General features: G+C 42.8%; 1 protein-coding gene across 10 annotated transcripts in view; it reads left to right on the forward strand.

Moving 5' to 3' along the window:
* CPEB3 (cytoplasmic polyadenylation element binding protein 3) overlaps positions 1 to 16,871 on the forward strand; it is a 183,231-nt gene that overhangs the window by 80,971 nt on the left and 85,389 nt on the right. For all 10 annotated transcript variants that reach the window (XM_090056512.1, XM_090056510.1, XM_090056511.1 and 7 more), the window contains exon 4: positions 9,618 to 9,674. In XM_090056512.1, coding sequence (XP_089912638.1) covers positions 9,618 to 9,674 — 57 coding nt within the window. The remainder of the gene's footprint in view (positions 1 to 9,617; positions 9,675 to 16,871) is intronic.

Raw genomic sequence — 16,871 nt, forward strand, 5'->3', positions numbered from 1 at the left:
CAACAACAAGAATTGGTGAGATTTGGCTGTGTATCAGCAATGTATTTTGCAAGTTCATGTTGAACAGAATAAAAGCAAATCAGTACCATAACTGGGGTGGGGCAGGGTGAAGGGCACCAGACCTAGGTACCAACTTGGCCCTTTCTCCCAGGAGTCTTTGCCATGACAGGTGCAGCTCTGAGTGGACATGATCCGCATAGACACAGACCCTGCACCCAGCAGTGTACCCAGGGAGGTGCCCTCCCCCAAGTGGCTTTGCACCCTGCACCCGGGGGGTTGAGGAGGGAGATCAAGGCACCAGGAGGGTCCCTCAAGGAGCCTATGCTGGTATCTGCTTCTCAGTGGCAGAAATTAGAGTTCATTCTGCTACAGTAGCAGTAGCTGCTTGAGGAGAGCCTACTTCTCCCCCTTCTGTTTTTTCACCTCTATTATGCCCCAGGGACTGAAAGAAATTGCTGTCACTTTGAAGCAGATAAGGCAAAACTAAGGAAAAAGCAGGCTAGATTTTCACTTGGAAGATCATGTATTGGACCGGGGTGTTCAACAACCCTTCATCCTGTGGGCTAGGTCCAGGTACCTGGTGCCAAGTCCTCTGGCCTGCTAGACTCCCTAGGGATCCATTAGGAGCCCTGTAGGCCGTGGCCCTTCATATGAGGTGGGGCCCTGATCCTGGTGTGCAAGGTCTGATCCAGTTGCAGACTGATCCGACAACACTCATCTGGACTGCTGAGCCAAAAGGCCAACCAACACTATATTGAACAGACTTTTACCCTAAGTATAACGTGAAGAGAGCACTGAATCACAAAAACCCTTTCTGAAAATAATCTTAACTAACATCTAAGAAATCCTTTGACAGCCAATTAAAACTTGGTATTCAATCTGGAATGTCTTACAATGGTATGTGAATAAGAAATAAACGAAGCTTTATACAAAATCATGGATTCATACAAGACCGCATGCTCAGTTAAAGGTTGCTGTGACCAAAAGTTTCAATGTAGACATTAGTGTGAAATGAGGATAGATTCTGTTGCTTTTCCTGTTTGGTACCGGCATTGTCATTGACTTAGTAATGAGGAACAGTGTATGTCTGTATTGTACAAGTCATAATAATGCAAGGATGCATCATTCCTCGTCGCTAAGTCAATGGCAATAACAGTCGATCCTTATTTGACACCCAGTGTTTGTTAAATCTATTGCTCAAGACCTGCCTTTAAATAAGCGTGCTGCATTTTGTAAAAAATGCATGAGATATAAAGCCTAATGCTTTTTTATTAGCATACAATAATATATATAAAATACTACATAATGATGAGGACTTGTACAACAACAGAGGTCTCATGCGTCGATATTATAGATTTTAATTTTGCTGATAGCAGTTCTTCCAAGTGAGAGTTCATTACCATACAAGACCAAAAGATTATTCAGCAAATGCTTATGAATGTACTGAATTAATATTAAAGAAATGGAAGAATAAGTCAGTTTACATACTTTGGTAATAATGTACAAGTCAATGGGAGTATCAAGGAAAAAATTATACTAATCAAGTGGTAAATCAGCAGCTAGATTTATCTGTTTAAATAAGATCTGAGTACAGAAAATGTGCAACATGAATACCAACCTATGCATCTTCAAATCAAATATTTCCACAGCAATATATAGGCTGTGAAAGTGCAAGTATACCAGTTATAGAAAACTCTAAAAAATGCCTTTAACAGCAAATGCCTCAGGAAATTTTATTCATTGAATTGAAAGGATATATAACACATGCTGAAATTCATCAGGGTTAGCAGTTTAACTTCAAAGTTTTTCTGAAAAAGGAGGAAATATAGGGGACCTGAATGTTAAAAGTGAAGCCAGATTCTTGCACAAGAAGCATATTGTTGAGCATCTAAAAGACCACATAAAAGGGATGCTGGAAAGAACTTCTTCAGATAATACTCCAAAGGGAAAATTTAAGGGTGTTAATAAAATATTGGGAACAAAAAGGACAACTTGGGATAGACAGGGATGTTGATCTTTATTTGTGCTCTCTGCAGTGTGATGGTGGAGAAACGGTTTCAAGCACTGGGTTGGTTTGTTTGTTTGTTTGTTTGTTTTTGTCAAGGTGCCATGCTGAGATCCTCTTAAGGGTCCTGTAGGGTGCCACACATTACCACTTTGAGGTGTGCAAACACTTGGTTATGATTCTCACCCAGAAAATTTCAAATAGGAATTGATATGGTCTTCAAGTGCTTTACAGTAGAATTGCTCTGTCTTTCCACGGAGTAGCAGCTTATTTACAGCTTTTGCAAAAACTGACCAAGGCTTTTAAAATAATACAGTGATATATCTGACAGTTGTTCATAAAATATACAATAAAGTTGCACATTTTACCTGTTTAAAAGTTCTTAAAAACACCATACAATGATATAAAATAGATTAAATGATATGATGTACAAAGTAGTAGAATAAGAATTTTTAAACACGGGGATTTCTGTTTTATTTGGACCCTTGTGCAAGTAATGTGAATAACAATACACCCAAGGAATAGAGGAAAGTTGTTAGAGAAGAACCAATTTGTTTTTATTTCGTTAGCCCAGTACTTTAAAGTTTCTTTCCATGAATGGAGAGAGTCATTTTCCTCTGATTTTATTTGAAGAATGAGCAGGACTGCAAATAGTGTTCCGTCAGAATATGGGGTCTGACCTGCCCGTGACACTAGAGATCTCATTAGAATGAATCCCAGTCTAATAATGTCCTTTTGTTGTTCACAATTGTGTGCTTCATATCAGTTTTGTGCTTCCAGGCCAGAGTGCTTTATTAATCTCTGTGCTCGCCTGGCCTTGAACATTTGGTCATGTGTGGCTCTATTCCGGATGTTCGACGATGTCTGTTTTACCATCCTTGGTGGTCCGCTGAGTAGGTGTTTGCCTCCGTCTTCCCCAGTCCTACCTGCCACGCCTTTGAATCTTACTTCAGTGGAGGGTCGAGCCACTCGGGATCTCTCGATGGTGGGACATCTGTCTGGTGGTCTTCTGCAAGACTCCACCTCCCCTCTACCTTGCCCTTACACCCAGCCTTGGCATGTCACTGTTGTCCTCTTGGCCAGCCTCCCAACTGCTGCTCCCATGTTACTCTCGCGGGGAGGGGTGAGCCACCCTGCCTCAAAATGGAACCAGTCAGCAGTATCCTACCCAGGCCACGAGGCTGCTGCCTCTTCCTAAAGGGCAACAACCACCCTGTGGCCTGTGTGCCAAACCGGCTCCCCAAGCTCTAACCCTCAACCCCTCTGAAAGTGGGAAACGCAAATGACAACAACAAAAAGGAACTGCTGATATCCTCTAGGAAACCCAGCTGTCCCCTTTTGTCAACCCCCTCAGCCGAGTTGCTAACAACTTCCTCTCGACCTTAAGGGTCTAGGTTTGCCCCTATACCTGGCTGGGGTATCCTGCGGCTTGCACCCTGCTCCTAAACTCTCGTTGCCCCACCTTTGTCGAACACGCTGTAGTCCTCCGATGGATGCCTGTCCCCTTGTCTCCCACCTGGTACACCTCTTCAGCTTCCCTGGTGCCCTCCAACAGTCCCACATGGTCTGGCACTGGGAGCTGCGCTGGCCTCTTCCACTTCTCCACTGAGGTCTCTGACATCGGGGTCTTCCTGCATCCCTCTGCCTTTTTGTCCAGGCTCTCAATGTTGAGGAGCCGCCTTCAGTTCCTGGCTCATTTCGCCGCTGCCAGCAGCCTTGGGCTCACAGTGAGTACCAGTGTGTTCCTCCCTGCTGGGGAACACGGCTCCTGGCTCCTGTTGCTCCCACAAGAGCTTTGGGAAGGCACCTCCTGCCCTCCTTGCCGGCAGCTCACTTTATTTTCACCGGCCAGCCACAACTTTATAAAGGCATGGCTGATGAGCCGCACAGGTTCTTCCCTTGGTTCCAGCTTTGCTGCTGGTCACGCTGCAAAGTATCTCCTTTCACCTTTTCTTTCTCTTTCCAGCCCCTCTGAAGGCTTCCCCCTAGTACTTTGGGGTGCCCCCTTTGGGTTCTCCCTGTGATAATCTCAAAGTTTGAGATAATCTCACTGTCTGCATCTTTGAAAGATGCCAGCATACAGATTTTTTTTAAAATTTATGTTTGGTTTTAAATATTGGGACAGTGACTGCATATCTCCCAGGCCATTTGTCTGGAGGAAAACATAAATGTTGTTTAACCATCCAAATAAGTGTATCTTTGGAAGAAGAGAAACTTGTGTACAAAATTCACTTGTTGGGGTATGTGATATGGGTACAAGCCCTAATTTTCATCCAATAATTCAAAGTTCTTAATTTAGCTAAAGTGCTTACATTTCATAGATTTCATAAACATTAGGGCTGGACCTCACAAGATCATCAGGTCCAGCCCCCTGCTCAAGGGGCAGGAAGTCAGCTAGGGTCAAAGGATCCCAGCAAGATAAGCACCCAAATGTTTCTTAAGAGTCCAGAGTAGGTGCTTGCACCAGCTCTGGGGGGAGCCTATTCCAGACCCTGGGGGCTCAGACAGTAAAGAAGCTTTTCTTTATGTCCATCCTAAAATGGTCTTGGAGGAGTTCGCGACCACTGGACCTTGTCATCCCTTGGGGTACTCTAGTGAACAGGGGTTCCCCTAGATCCTGATGCACACCCCTTATGTACTTATAGGCAGCTACCAAGTCATCCCTAAGCCTTCGCTTCTCCAAGCTGACAAGTCCCATGGTTCTTAGTACAATGGGAGGATGACATCCTGAGACTTGTTAGAGAAGCATCTGTGGAGGCAAGTCGGTTTTTTGTTCATTAAACAGCCCTGTTCCAGATTGAATAAATGTTTCCTCTCCTCAGCCCATGGGGCCTTGTCATAGAATTTATTGGAGATAAAAGCTGCCTTAAAATAATTAGAACTTTTTTTCTGCTTTTTTGAATGAGCCATGGGATCAGCACACCATTGTTCTACTCCCTACAGGGAAATGGACTCTACATTACACCTGAAGGCCTTTAAATGCTGCCAGTATCACCCTTTTGTCTTGCAGTATTGTAAATATTCTACCCAAGGCTTGTTTTGCTTTTAATGCTTAACTTTTTTTATTTGGTTGTTCCAGCTCAAATTTTTATTAAAATAAATTCCAAGGTATTTATATGAGGATACCACTACTACTTCTTTATGTAAAAACCATACGCGTTCCCAGAAGTGATTATCTTGGATTTAGCATTGTTGATTTCTAAGTTGTTTAAGACTCCAATACTGCTGAAAAACACGATGATCTTTGGTGGCCTGGAATTGACATTAGTAGAGCAGCAGCTGCATAATACAAGACAAGTAGAATTATTCAGTATTGTAGGTGCATAGAATTGATTCGCTGGCAACACATCTTTTAGAATAATTCAGGAATAGATTAAATAGTAGTGGAACAAGCAGACATTCTTGCCATACCCCTTGCTTTGGTAGAAGAGGAGTTAAGAAATGAGTGAAAGCTAAGAGCTGGCACTTTCTGGGGAGGTTGGGGGTGGGGAATGTCTTGTGTCTAAAAAGGTTGAGAATTGCTAGTTTAGATTTTCAAATTTAATAAGTATTTTGAATTATGGAGACACACAAAACTGATATTTGAAGACCAGAAATAAATGTTGCTGTCTAAACATGTCAATTGCAGTGTGTTAAGAAAGTGCCTAGTTGAAACTTTAGGGTGTAGATAAGTATGAAACTGAGAAGCACACTGAAAACGGCAGATGTCTTCAGTACAAATACTTGATGAAATTTGTCTCTCTTCAGAAGGATTTCTATTTATATGATATGTATGCTGAGGTCCACATAAACTCCCAGCACTTTGTTTAAACATTTCATATGTATTTTTTGCTTATTGTTCTTTCGAGTTGATTTAAGATGAAATATTTTAGGTAGAGCTTTAGTGGCCTTAACACTGTAATTGGAAATGCAGTACATATATAAGCTTTCTAGGGATATGTGTAATGTACTAGTAGTAGTAGGCATCTGTCTTGCAGAACAAGAATTATGCTGAATGATATTTCAGCTTGCTAAACATAACCCTTACTTGAAAGATAAAGTGAACCTGGAGTGACCTCTCCAGGCTACAGAAACCTGGGCAGAGATGCTGAACTAGCCACATATGAATGTCCCTCTGTGCCTTGCTCATTTTAATCCAAAGGAAAGGCAAGTGCCAGTATGTTTGGGACCAGCTTGCCCACAGGAACTGTCAAAGCAAAAGAGATCATGCATTGTGACTGTATGTACAGTGTTTAGACCTCCTCACCCTTGCTTCTGGACTCTCTGGGTCTTTCCACACCCATAGTTATTAGGGCTGTGTGAAATGGCACCATTCCATTTCGACGGAAAAGCATTTTGTTTCGAATTTAATTTCGATTTGAAACTGTTGTTCTGTTTAGTTTCATCCAAACAGTTTTGTTGTTTCAACGTTTTGCCCATAGGCTATAATGGGGAAGCTTGAAACAGCCTATAACTTTGTCATTTCTGGCCTGATTTGGATGAAACGTGCAGGAATGGTAAGCCCTTCTGAGGGTACAAAGCCTGTCAAGTTTCAAGGAGGATAGGTGCAGGGGTTTAAGGGAAACTGTACATAAAGCTGTGGACAAGCAAAACTCGTGACATGGGTGACACTGCATGTGTTAAGCCATAGCAGGGTCAAAACTGCAGGCTTGCTTGCTGATGCTGAGCCCACGAAGCCTGTCAGCTGTCAAGGAGATGGGTGCAGGGGTTTCAGGGAAACTGTACCTCAAGCTGCTGACAAGCAGAACTCATGACGTGGGTTACACTGTGTGTGTTAAGGTGCAGCAGGGTGAAAGCTGCAGTCCTGCTAGCCCCTACTGAGGCCATGAAGCCTGCCAGTTTTCAAGGAGATAGGTTCAGGGGGAGTCCGGGTTCCGGGGCCCTGCACCTCCTAGCTGCTGACGGCCAAAACTTGCCGTGTGTGTGTGTGTGTGTGAAGTTACACCCTCACTCAACTGACACCAAGGCAGAAAGCAGGGCAGTTCAAATAATGCTGCCTCTTTTATGCAGTTTTTCCATCCCTCCCCCAGAGCACTAGGATTGGAAGAGACCTCAGGAAAGGATGACAGTCACTGACCAGCTACACAGTCAATGATGAGAACAGTCCTTCCCCTTCCCCCTCCCTTTCTTTACTTTAGTTTCTCTTCCCCTGTGAGCAAGCCCAGCTTGAGCTTAGAAATGCTAAACGTTTCGAAAATTTCAAAACGTTTTGATTTGCCTCATTTCATTTTGAGGCTGTTTTGAAGCGCTCTGTTTCATTTTGATTTTGCTGTTTAGTCCTCAAAACAGGTTGAAAGAGTGCCAAAATGAAACTGCCGGCAAAATTTTGCCCAGCCCTAATGCTTATCTCACCTGCCAAGACTTGATGTTATAGTTTTGTATGGAGGCCACCCTCAGGAGGCAGATGGACTAATCCCAAAACGCACTTGTTGGAACTATGGCCCTCCTAGCCTCAGCTCATTCTTTAATCTGGCTGGGTTCTATGGCTGAGGACCACTACACTAGGTCCTCAGGTTCTCACGCTCTAGCCCCAGCCCTCCCACTGGTTCTGGACCACTTGGCCCCCTCGGTACGTCTGCTGCACGCATGGGGATTACGTCTGTCTCCTCCCTTTTCCCCGCTTGCCATTTCTTGTTCCAGATGCCCAGTCCTGTGACATTCCACAGTCCTTCTTCTGAAACATACTTGCTGTCCACCTTAATTATACCAACATTTTAATGATTTCAGTTTGCAGTTTTATATAGAGCACTTGCATACAGCTACAGACCTTGGAAGTTTAATATTAAAATGCATTTGTGTTGGTAGAAATGTTTTGACCTATTAGCATCCTGTTTTACTCTACTCTCAGTTAAGAAATTGGTGATATAGTATGTATGCTACTCAATTCTGCAGTTATCACAATAAAGCATTTTCTATCCTCAAGTCTTTTTGAAGGGGTACAGAACAGAGTGCTATCTCTTCAAAATAGGGTGAATGTTCATGTTCTATTATTTCGTGTTAGTTTTTATGGCAGTATGCTATAGGGTTGGATTGAAGGTTCTTGGAGGCATACAGAGAATTTTCCTCACAGGGTCACTTTTAGCTCAGTAAAAACATAGATTTCCCTGCTTGTGCCACTCTACAACTTTTTGCTTATCTTGGAGGATAGCTGACAAGTACAACTTAAAAATAGTAGGTCAAGGGCAGGTGACAATGTCATGTAAGCACCACCTGGCACAGCGACGGCCTGAAAAAATAACCAGATGTCACATACTTAAATCTATTTTTATAGCTGGTTAAACAGCCAAATTTCAGCTTTGAAGAAAAGAGAAGGGGAAACCCAAGCCTTCTGTACCAGATTTCTAATTTTGTAGTTGTTTTATAACATGGTCCACTTGTATTGGTCCACTTGAGTGCTAGTTTAGCTGACTATTCCTATATTAGTCTTTTGTTTTAAACTATTCTCAGTAAAATGCCAGAATATGGATTTAACTTCAGTGGCTTTAAATAGTCAAAGTTTTTACAGTAAAATTTGTTTTAATTGAGTCTAATCTGCACTAAGGTGATGTTGCCGTGGTGGTCCAAGGCAATGAAAAGCAAGATTTCTCATGGATGATTTCTTTTATTGGACTAACTGTATCGTTATTCCATACCATTGGTCCAGTAAAATATCATCTATAAGAAATCTGGCTTCTAATTGCTCAGAATTTCTGGACTCTTTCCCTCCTCTCCTCCCCCCGTATCTTAAACACAAGGGCCAAGTTAATGATTTTTGGTTGAAGACTTTTATAGGACTTTCTCAAGGTGTTTTGCAAGGGCATGTTTTACTTTTTTAGCACAACTTAAATTACCTCTAAGAGAAGCAATTGACTTTAAAGTTCTTTGAAATCCGTCAGACACTTCGTGGGCCATATCTTTCTAGAGATTAAGTATCATTCTTTTCATTTCCTTCTAATGATTAGTTTTAAAAACATGGATGTTAAACTCACTCAACTTCCTGCACTGGATCCCGGCCATGGGGCTCCTTGCAGGACTGATCTAGGCTCGTGTTTGTCCCCTGCTGCCAACACTTGTGTCCAACAGGGCTCTTCTATGGATTTTGTTGTTTGCCTCCCTTTCATCCACTCCCTCTCTTCTTCAAATTCCTGGCCCTTTTAAGAACCCCAGGGGCCAGATGACATGGCTTGGAAGATTCCTGGGGATTCCAGTTGTTTCCACATGTTGAATATCATAATTCTGGAAAACATTTACCTAATTTCATATTGTTGTTTGCATTACAATCCTGTTTGTTTTGAATTGTCTAATCATCTATGTTACTTACTTTGGCGCACACAAAGGGTGAAATTTCAGTAAAGTATAAATATAAACTTGAGAGTTTTAAGTTGCATCCTTTGCAAAAAGCATAAGTGAAATATGCTCCAATCCTTATTGAATGACAGATATGCTTACAATTTGTTTGTTGGCTTGTTTCATTATTTTATTTAATACTTCCATTTTATATGTTGTATATATTAAATATATCCATGTATATACAACTAGGACTTAGAAATAACATGATCTCTTACTCCCTGTTGCAATGGTAGCATATATAGGAGAATTTTATTTACATGACACAATTTTATTTGTCTTGTAGGGCGCATGGGAATAAACTTCCATCATCCAGGAACAGATAATATTATGGCTCTTAACAGTAAGTAGTTAATTTACATTATGGTGTATGTGTGTGATATAATAAATAGAGAAGAGAGACAAATTTGCACTACTTCTGAATCTATAGAAAAAATTAAATTTGTGGATATGACATTAAACCATAACTCAGTTAATACTAATGATCATGGCATGATCAAGAATTTTAATATTAGCTCTATGCCAGGGGTCAGCAACATTTTTGGGCAGAATGCCAAAAACACCCCAACCTTGACTTGTAAGATACTGATATGCCAGGAGTAGATGGCAGGGGAGCTGCAAGGGGCACAAATCTTGTTGTGGAAGCAGAGGCCCAGCCTCAGCCCCTTGTCCATCATCTGCCCCAAGGTGCTTGTACACCCACGTCAGCAATGGGCTGAGCCAGGGCTCTGAGAGCAATGAACTAGGCCAGCTGCTTGAAGCCTCTCCACTACCTCCTGGGAGCAACCTGGGTTCTATGATGAGTGGCAGGGATCTGCCCAGAGCCTGGTGACAGGAAGGCTTCAAGCAGCTACACCAGGGTTTGCAGAGCCCTATCCTGGCTCATTGCTGGGGGTGGGTGCTTGAGTGCCCCCAGGTTGGGGAGCAGCAAGGGGCCCAATCCTTGTTGTGGCAGTACAGGTCCAGCCTCTTTCTTGCCATCCACCCTGAGGCATGCATGCTGAGCAAAATGCTTTCACACGCCAGTCTCTGGCATGTATGCCAGGCATTGCCAAGCCCTGCTCTGTGCATTTAATTGGATGCCAATAAAGTTTGCTGTATTTTTAATGTACTCTGAGCCTTTGAGAAGGATGGCATATAAGTTGAATGAATAAATCAAATAGGTGGGTGTTGGTGGGGGGGAAGGTAGTTTGTGCGTACAAGTCTCTGGCATAAGAGTTCTATGCTTAGTCTCTGCTTCAAGATCTTTTTGGTGGGATGGAGGAGGTTGTATAAAATTGCTTCAGTCATTCTTGTACAGCATGTGTGAATAAGTACGTTTAAATGACATGTCCCCTTGTGCCAAATCACACTGGAATGCAGTGCTGTTCTATGGCTGGATCAAGTGCAGTGGATTGCACTTGCTAACTGAACTTGCTCCACTCATCTGGCCCATGCAACTGTAAGGTTGAGCACCACTGCTTTAAAAGAAACTATATAAGATCTGATATGAAAGCTGCTTGGGTTCTAAGGACAGTGTAGTACCTTCTGTCATAAGTCACTGATAGCGTTAAGACCCACCAAAATATATTGTAGAGCTAGGCTATGCAAGAGCCCTGTTTATTTTGCATACAAGAGTAATAGGTTGCTTTTTATTGTTGAGGAGGTAAAGCATCATGGATACTGTGCTAAGGAAAATATGGGGCTCTGCTTTAAAATAGGCTGTCTACAGAAATATGTAAAAAATATTACTGAGCTGCTTACACTGTAAAATGAAGCCATTGTGTGAGTTGTGTATTCATGGAAATTTTTGCTGAAATGTCATGTTGGTGAGAGCAGTATTAGATTTTTGCACTTTTCATTCCTGCCATGCTTGCTCAGGCTATCCTCTATGTTGTTGAAGTTTGCATCTTTTGAAGAGCTACACGAGACCTCATTTTGTTGTGTCCTATAAATTTGAAGTAAAGTTTTGTAATGAACTGAATCATTTCTTGGCAAACAACAATATAGGAGGTTTTTGTTAAATTACCAAGCTGCTTCCTTTAAAATCATATTTGTAAGGCCCAGCAGATAACTGTGTTCCTTTGCTGGTTCTACAGAAGAAAAATACTAAAGAGAGATTTTTCCTCAGAGTTTGTAATGTTACAGATAGCTTGCTTGAAATATTTTGGCATGAGTATGTGATGAATTGATTTGAAGTTAAATCTTTTAACTAAGGAGAAAATTTTAATATAGTTAAAACCGTTATTGAGTGCTGGTCAAGTGCATAGAAGGAAAGGAAAAACCACCTTTCACCCTGCTCCTTGCTGTTGTTTGACATGATTACTGGTCCTGAGTATTATAACTGTGGAAGTGTTTTGATTTAGTATTGAATTTTCTTACAGAATCCAAAATTTTGAGTACATAATGGATTCTAATAACGTATTTTCCATAAAATAGGGATTGCTGAACTGGTTGTTCCAGATCAATTGTAGTCCTCAAATGGAACATCAAACACATACTTGAGCTCTTAATGCAAATTATTTATTTCCCCATAGATGACTATATTCTATTTCACTGGAAAGTTATCTTACTTAAAGAAAAATGTAGTCTCCTTCCTTTCTTTTTTTTAAAAAAGGAAGCTGTAGGTATAATACAATATTGTTTGAGAGGTATTATACCTACAGCTTCCATTTTAAATAATTCCGTATTTTATATAACTTAGTTCTGCACACAGTTTTTTGTAAGGAATTGCAAATGCATATTAAATGGTATATATATATATATTTTTTTTGGCAGAATAATACAGATACACTATTTTTCCTGAATCCTATTAAGATTCCATTCACCTGGAAGCCAAAAATTTTGATAAGTTCCCAGATCTGGGGAAGAGGGTGGCAGGGGTAATGTATATATTTTTAAAGCCCCATGTAAACTAGGCAAATCTGAGGGCCAGGGAGAAGGTTCCACTGTGGTACACAAAGCCACTAGCCACAACAACACATGGGAGGACATTCAAGAAATGGACAGCCAGCTTGGTACTGACATCTTGCAAAACAGGCAGCATGTCAGAAAACCTGAGGCAACTAGAGGAGAACTCAAGTGTTTTTATGGGAATGCCAGAAGAATGGGAAACAAACAGGAGAAACTGGCACTCTTCCTGGTTGATGAGGATTTCAGTCTGGCTGGGTTAATGGAGACCTGGTGGGATGACTCACATGATTGGGCAGTCAATATTAAGGGCTATAGACTTTACAGGAAGGATCAGGTTGGAGATAAGGGAAGCCCTCTTAGTGTGGCCCTCTATGTGAAAGAATAGTACCCCTCCCTGCAGGTCACATCTGACAGCAGAGAACAAGGGTCCCTTGAGACTGAGTCAGGATACAAGGAGGATCAGGAGAGGGAGACCTCATGGTGGGAGTCTACTGCAGGCCTCCCTCACAAAAAGAGGAGAGTGATCAGGCATTCTCCAGAGAACTGACTGAGGCAGCTAGCACTAGAGACATGATTGTCATGGGTGACTTTAACTACCCTGACATCTGTTGGGAGGATCACTTGGCCACCTCTGGCAGGTTTGCCAACTTCTTGGCAACAGTAGACAACCTGTTACCAGGGGTAAGGCCACCCTGGATCTAGTGCTGGCCGAAGGTGATGACATCATAAGTGCCCTAAAGATTGGTGGTACTCTGGGAGATGGTGATCATGACCTGGCTAGGCTCAACATCCACTGTAAGACCAGGAAATCAGACATCAGAACTGAAGTCCTGGATTTCAAGAAGGCAGATTTTGGCAAACTCAAGAGGCTAGTTGGAGAGTCCTTCTGCACCAGCAACCAGACAACTTGGGGTGTTCAGGAGTGGTGGAGCTTCCTTAAGGAGGCAGTTCTCACAGCCCAAAAACAGGCCATCCCCATGTGGGCAAAAAAAGGGAAAGGAGCCAGTAGACCCTCTTGTCTCAACAGGAATATTAGAGAGCTTTTGAGAAAAAAGCAAAAAAGCATATAAAGAATGGAAGAATGACTCCGCAACCAGAAAGGGGAGTACACCTGTGTCACCAGGGCCTGCAGACACGAGACAAGGAAAGCCAAGGCAGGTATGGAGATCAAACTGGCAACCAGAATGAAAAACAACAAAAAGTCCTTCTACAGATGTATAGGGACCAAGAAAAGGTCAGGCTCCACTGTGGGAACCCTACTGAATGCTCAGGGGCAGCCCACAGTCAGTATCTGCAAAAAAACCAAACTCCTAAATGTATATTTCATGTTGGTATTCCTGAAATCAAATGGGGGCTGTTCACCTGACCAGAGGCCCAGAGAATATGGGAAAGATGACAAACTACACGAAGTCAGTGCTGAACAGGTGAGGGATTTCCTGCAGCACTTGGGTATCTTCAAATCTACTGGGCCCGATTTTTAACCTGCACCCAGGAGTCCTAAAATAACTGGCTGAGCTAATAGCAGCACCACTGGCCAAGCTGTTTGAAGAGTCATGGAACTCAAGAGTGGTCCCAGGTGACTGGAAGAGGGCCAATGTGGTGCCCAACTTCAAGAAAGGGAAGAGGGATGACCTTGCAAACTACAGACCGGTCAGTCTAACCTCAGTTCTGGGTAAAATATTTGAAAAATGTATTAAGGAGGCCATTATTTGCAAGCTGGAAATGGATGGAGTGTTAAGAAGCAATCAGCACGGCTTTGTTAAGGGTAGATCATGCCTGACAAAACTTGTCCTTCTATGACCAGGTAACTGGACATGTGATTTACTTAGACTTCAGTAAAGCCTTTGATTCTGTTTTCCACAGGATTTCTCAAACTTGAGGGCACTGCACTTAACCAGTCTACAGTGAGATGAGTGAACAGTTGGCTTAGGGGCTGCTCCCCAAGTGTGGTAATTCATGGGATGGCCTAATTCTGGAGGGCCATCTCTAGTGATGTCCCCCAGAGGTTGGTGCTTGGACCCGTGCTCTTTAATATATTCATTAACGACTTGGATGAGGGGGGTAGAAAGCTCAATTATTAAGTTTGTGGATGATGCCAAACTGTGGGGAAATGCGGACACACTGGAGGATAGGGTCAGGATCCAGGATGACCTTGACAGACTACTCATGGGCAAAACGGAATCAGGTGAGGTTTAACAGGGATAAATGCAAAGTCCTATATCTGGGTAGGAAGAACCCTCACTACAACTACATGATGGGTTGTAGTCCACTGGTTGGCACAGCATCTGAACGAGACGTGGGGGTTATGATAGACTGGAAGATTAATATGAGCCAGCAGTGCGATGAGGTCGCCAGGAAAGCAAATAGAACTCTGGTGGATATCAGCCATTGTGTGTCCAGTAAATCCAGGGAAGTGCTCCTCCCTCTCTATTTGGCACTGGTGAGGCCTCAAATGGAGTACTGTGTCCAGTTCTGAGCACCGCACTTCAAGAAGGACATGGATAAGCTTGAGAGGATACAAAAGTGCCACCTGCATGGTCAAGGGCATGGAGAATAGGCCTTGGGAGGAGAGACTTTGGGAACTGGGCCTATTCAGTCTGAGTAAGAGAAGGCTGAGAGGTGACTTGATAGCCACTTACAAGTACATCAGGGTGACCACCAAGATCTAGGTAAGCAACTCTTCAGGAAGGCACCTCAAGAGAGGATGAGGACCAATGGACATAAGCTTATAGAGGGTAAATTCAGGCTAGATATAAGGAAGAACTTCTTCTCTGTAATGGTTGCCAGAATCTGGAACAGTCCCAGCTAAGGTGGTACAGTCACTGTCCTTGGAGGTATATAAGAGGAGGCTGGACAGGCACCTTGTTGATCTTGTCTGAGCCCAATAACTTCCTGCCTATGGCAGGGGACCAGAATTGATTATCTTGCAGGTTCCTTCTGGTTCTATGATTCTAAAGGGCTAAATTGAAACTTCAGTGATTGTATGGACCTGTTGCAAAACCAGGAAACACTTTCAGCAAAAGATTTTCTTCTCTTGCTTAAATTTTAGACATACCTCATGGCTGTGAAATCTGCTTTTGAATACTGTTAATTGTGCATCTAAACCCAGTGATCTAAGCATTTCTGACACATTTGTAACTATATAACGCCATCAGCTAGTATAATGCCATATGCCTGATGCCATGAGATGTACCAAGAATAAGTTGATGCATAAAGAAACGACCTTTGTCACCAATGGCTACTTTTGGGAACCTTTCTGTGATCCAAATAAGGAGTTTAGTTTGGCTGTCTCTAGGAGGAACTAGAGAACTTGCTTGATTTTGCTTTTAGGTAATGATGATGCTAAAATTCTAATTTCAGTGCAACTGGTTACTTTATTCTGAGTCAATGAAATGATGTCCCTAATTTCCTATTTGCATGGTTTAGGTAGCTAGTCAAATGTAAATGGGCTCACAGATGAATTTGAAAGAACCAGTGGGGTCCCCCAAGGCTCTGTCCTTGGACCCATATTGTTCAACATCTTCACTAATGATGTGGACATTGGAGTCGGAAGCGGGCTGGCCAAGTTCGCTGATGACCCCAAACTCTGGGGCGAAGCATCCACACCTAAAGACAGGAGGGAGATCCAGGCTGACCTGGACAGGCTCAGCAAATGGGCAGATGAGAACCTGATGGTGCTTAACACCGAAAAGTGCAAGGTTCTCCACCTTGGGAGGAAAAACCTGCAGCATCCTTAGAGGCTCGGCAGTGCTACACTGGTTAGCACTACGGAAGAAAGGGACTTGGGGGTTATCATTGATCACAAGATGAACATTAGCCTTCAATGTGATGCTGTGGCTAGTAAAGCGAGCAAAACACTGGCTTGCATCCATAGATGCTTCTCAAGCAAATCCCAGGACATCATTCTCCCCTTGGACTCGGCCTTGGTGAGGCCGCAGCTGGAGTACTGCATCCAGTTTTGGGCCCCACAATTGAAAAAGGCTGTGGAGAAGCTTGAGAGAGTCCAAAGAAGAGCCACACACATGATCAGAGATCAGGAAAATGGACCTTATGATAGCAGGCTGAGAACTATGGGGCTCTTTAGCCTGGAAAAGCGCAAGCTCAGCGGTGATCTGATGGATAAGTTTATCAGGGCTGACCACCAGGATCTGGGGGAACATTTGTTCACCAAAGCACCCCAAGGGATGATGAGGTCAAACGTTTATAAACTACTGTAAGACCATTTCAGGCTGGACATAAGGAAGAATTTCTTTACTGTCCGAGCCCCCAAGGTCTGGAATAGCCCGCCATTGGAGGTGGTTCAAGCACCTACATTGAACACCTTCAAGAGTAAATTGGATGCTTATCTTGCTGGGATTCTATGACCCCAGCTGACTTCCTGCCCCTCAGGCAGGGGGCTGGACTCTATCTGCCAAGGTCCCTTCCAGCCCAAATGTCTATGAAAATCTATTCCTGTAATTTGATTCCTCTGTGGGATAGAGAAGAGATATAAACTTCCCTAGTTTAAACAGCTGAAAATGGCCAGCTGCATACTTGGTTTAAATAGAGATTCAAATATCACTAATATCCTAATGCAAGATTGGCATCACTGGGTGGAGTCAGCAATCTCTATCTTGAAGCTCTTGGTGTATGAAATACTAATAATACA

Source organism: Crocodylus siamensis, chromosome 7 (genome assembly GCF_052110815.1).
Source record: "Crocodylus siamensis isolate JL-2025a chromosome 7, ASM5211081v1, whole genome shotgun sequence".
NCBI lineage: Eukaryota > Metazoa > Chordata > Crocodylia > Crocodylidae > Crocodylus > Crocodylus siamensis.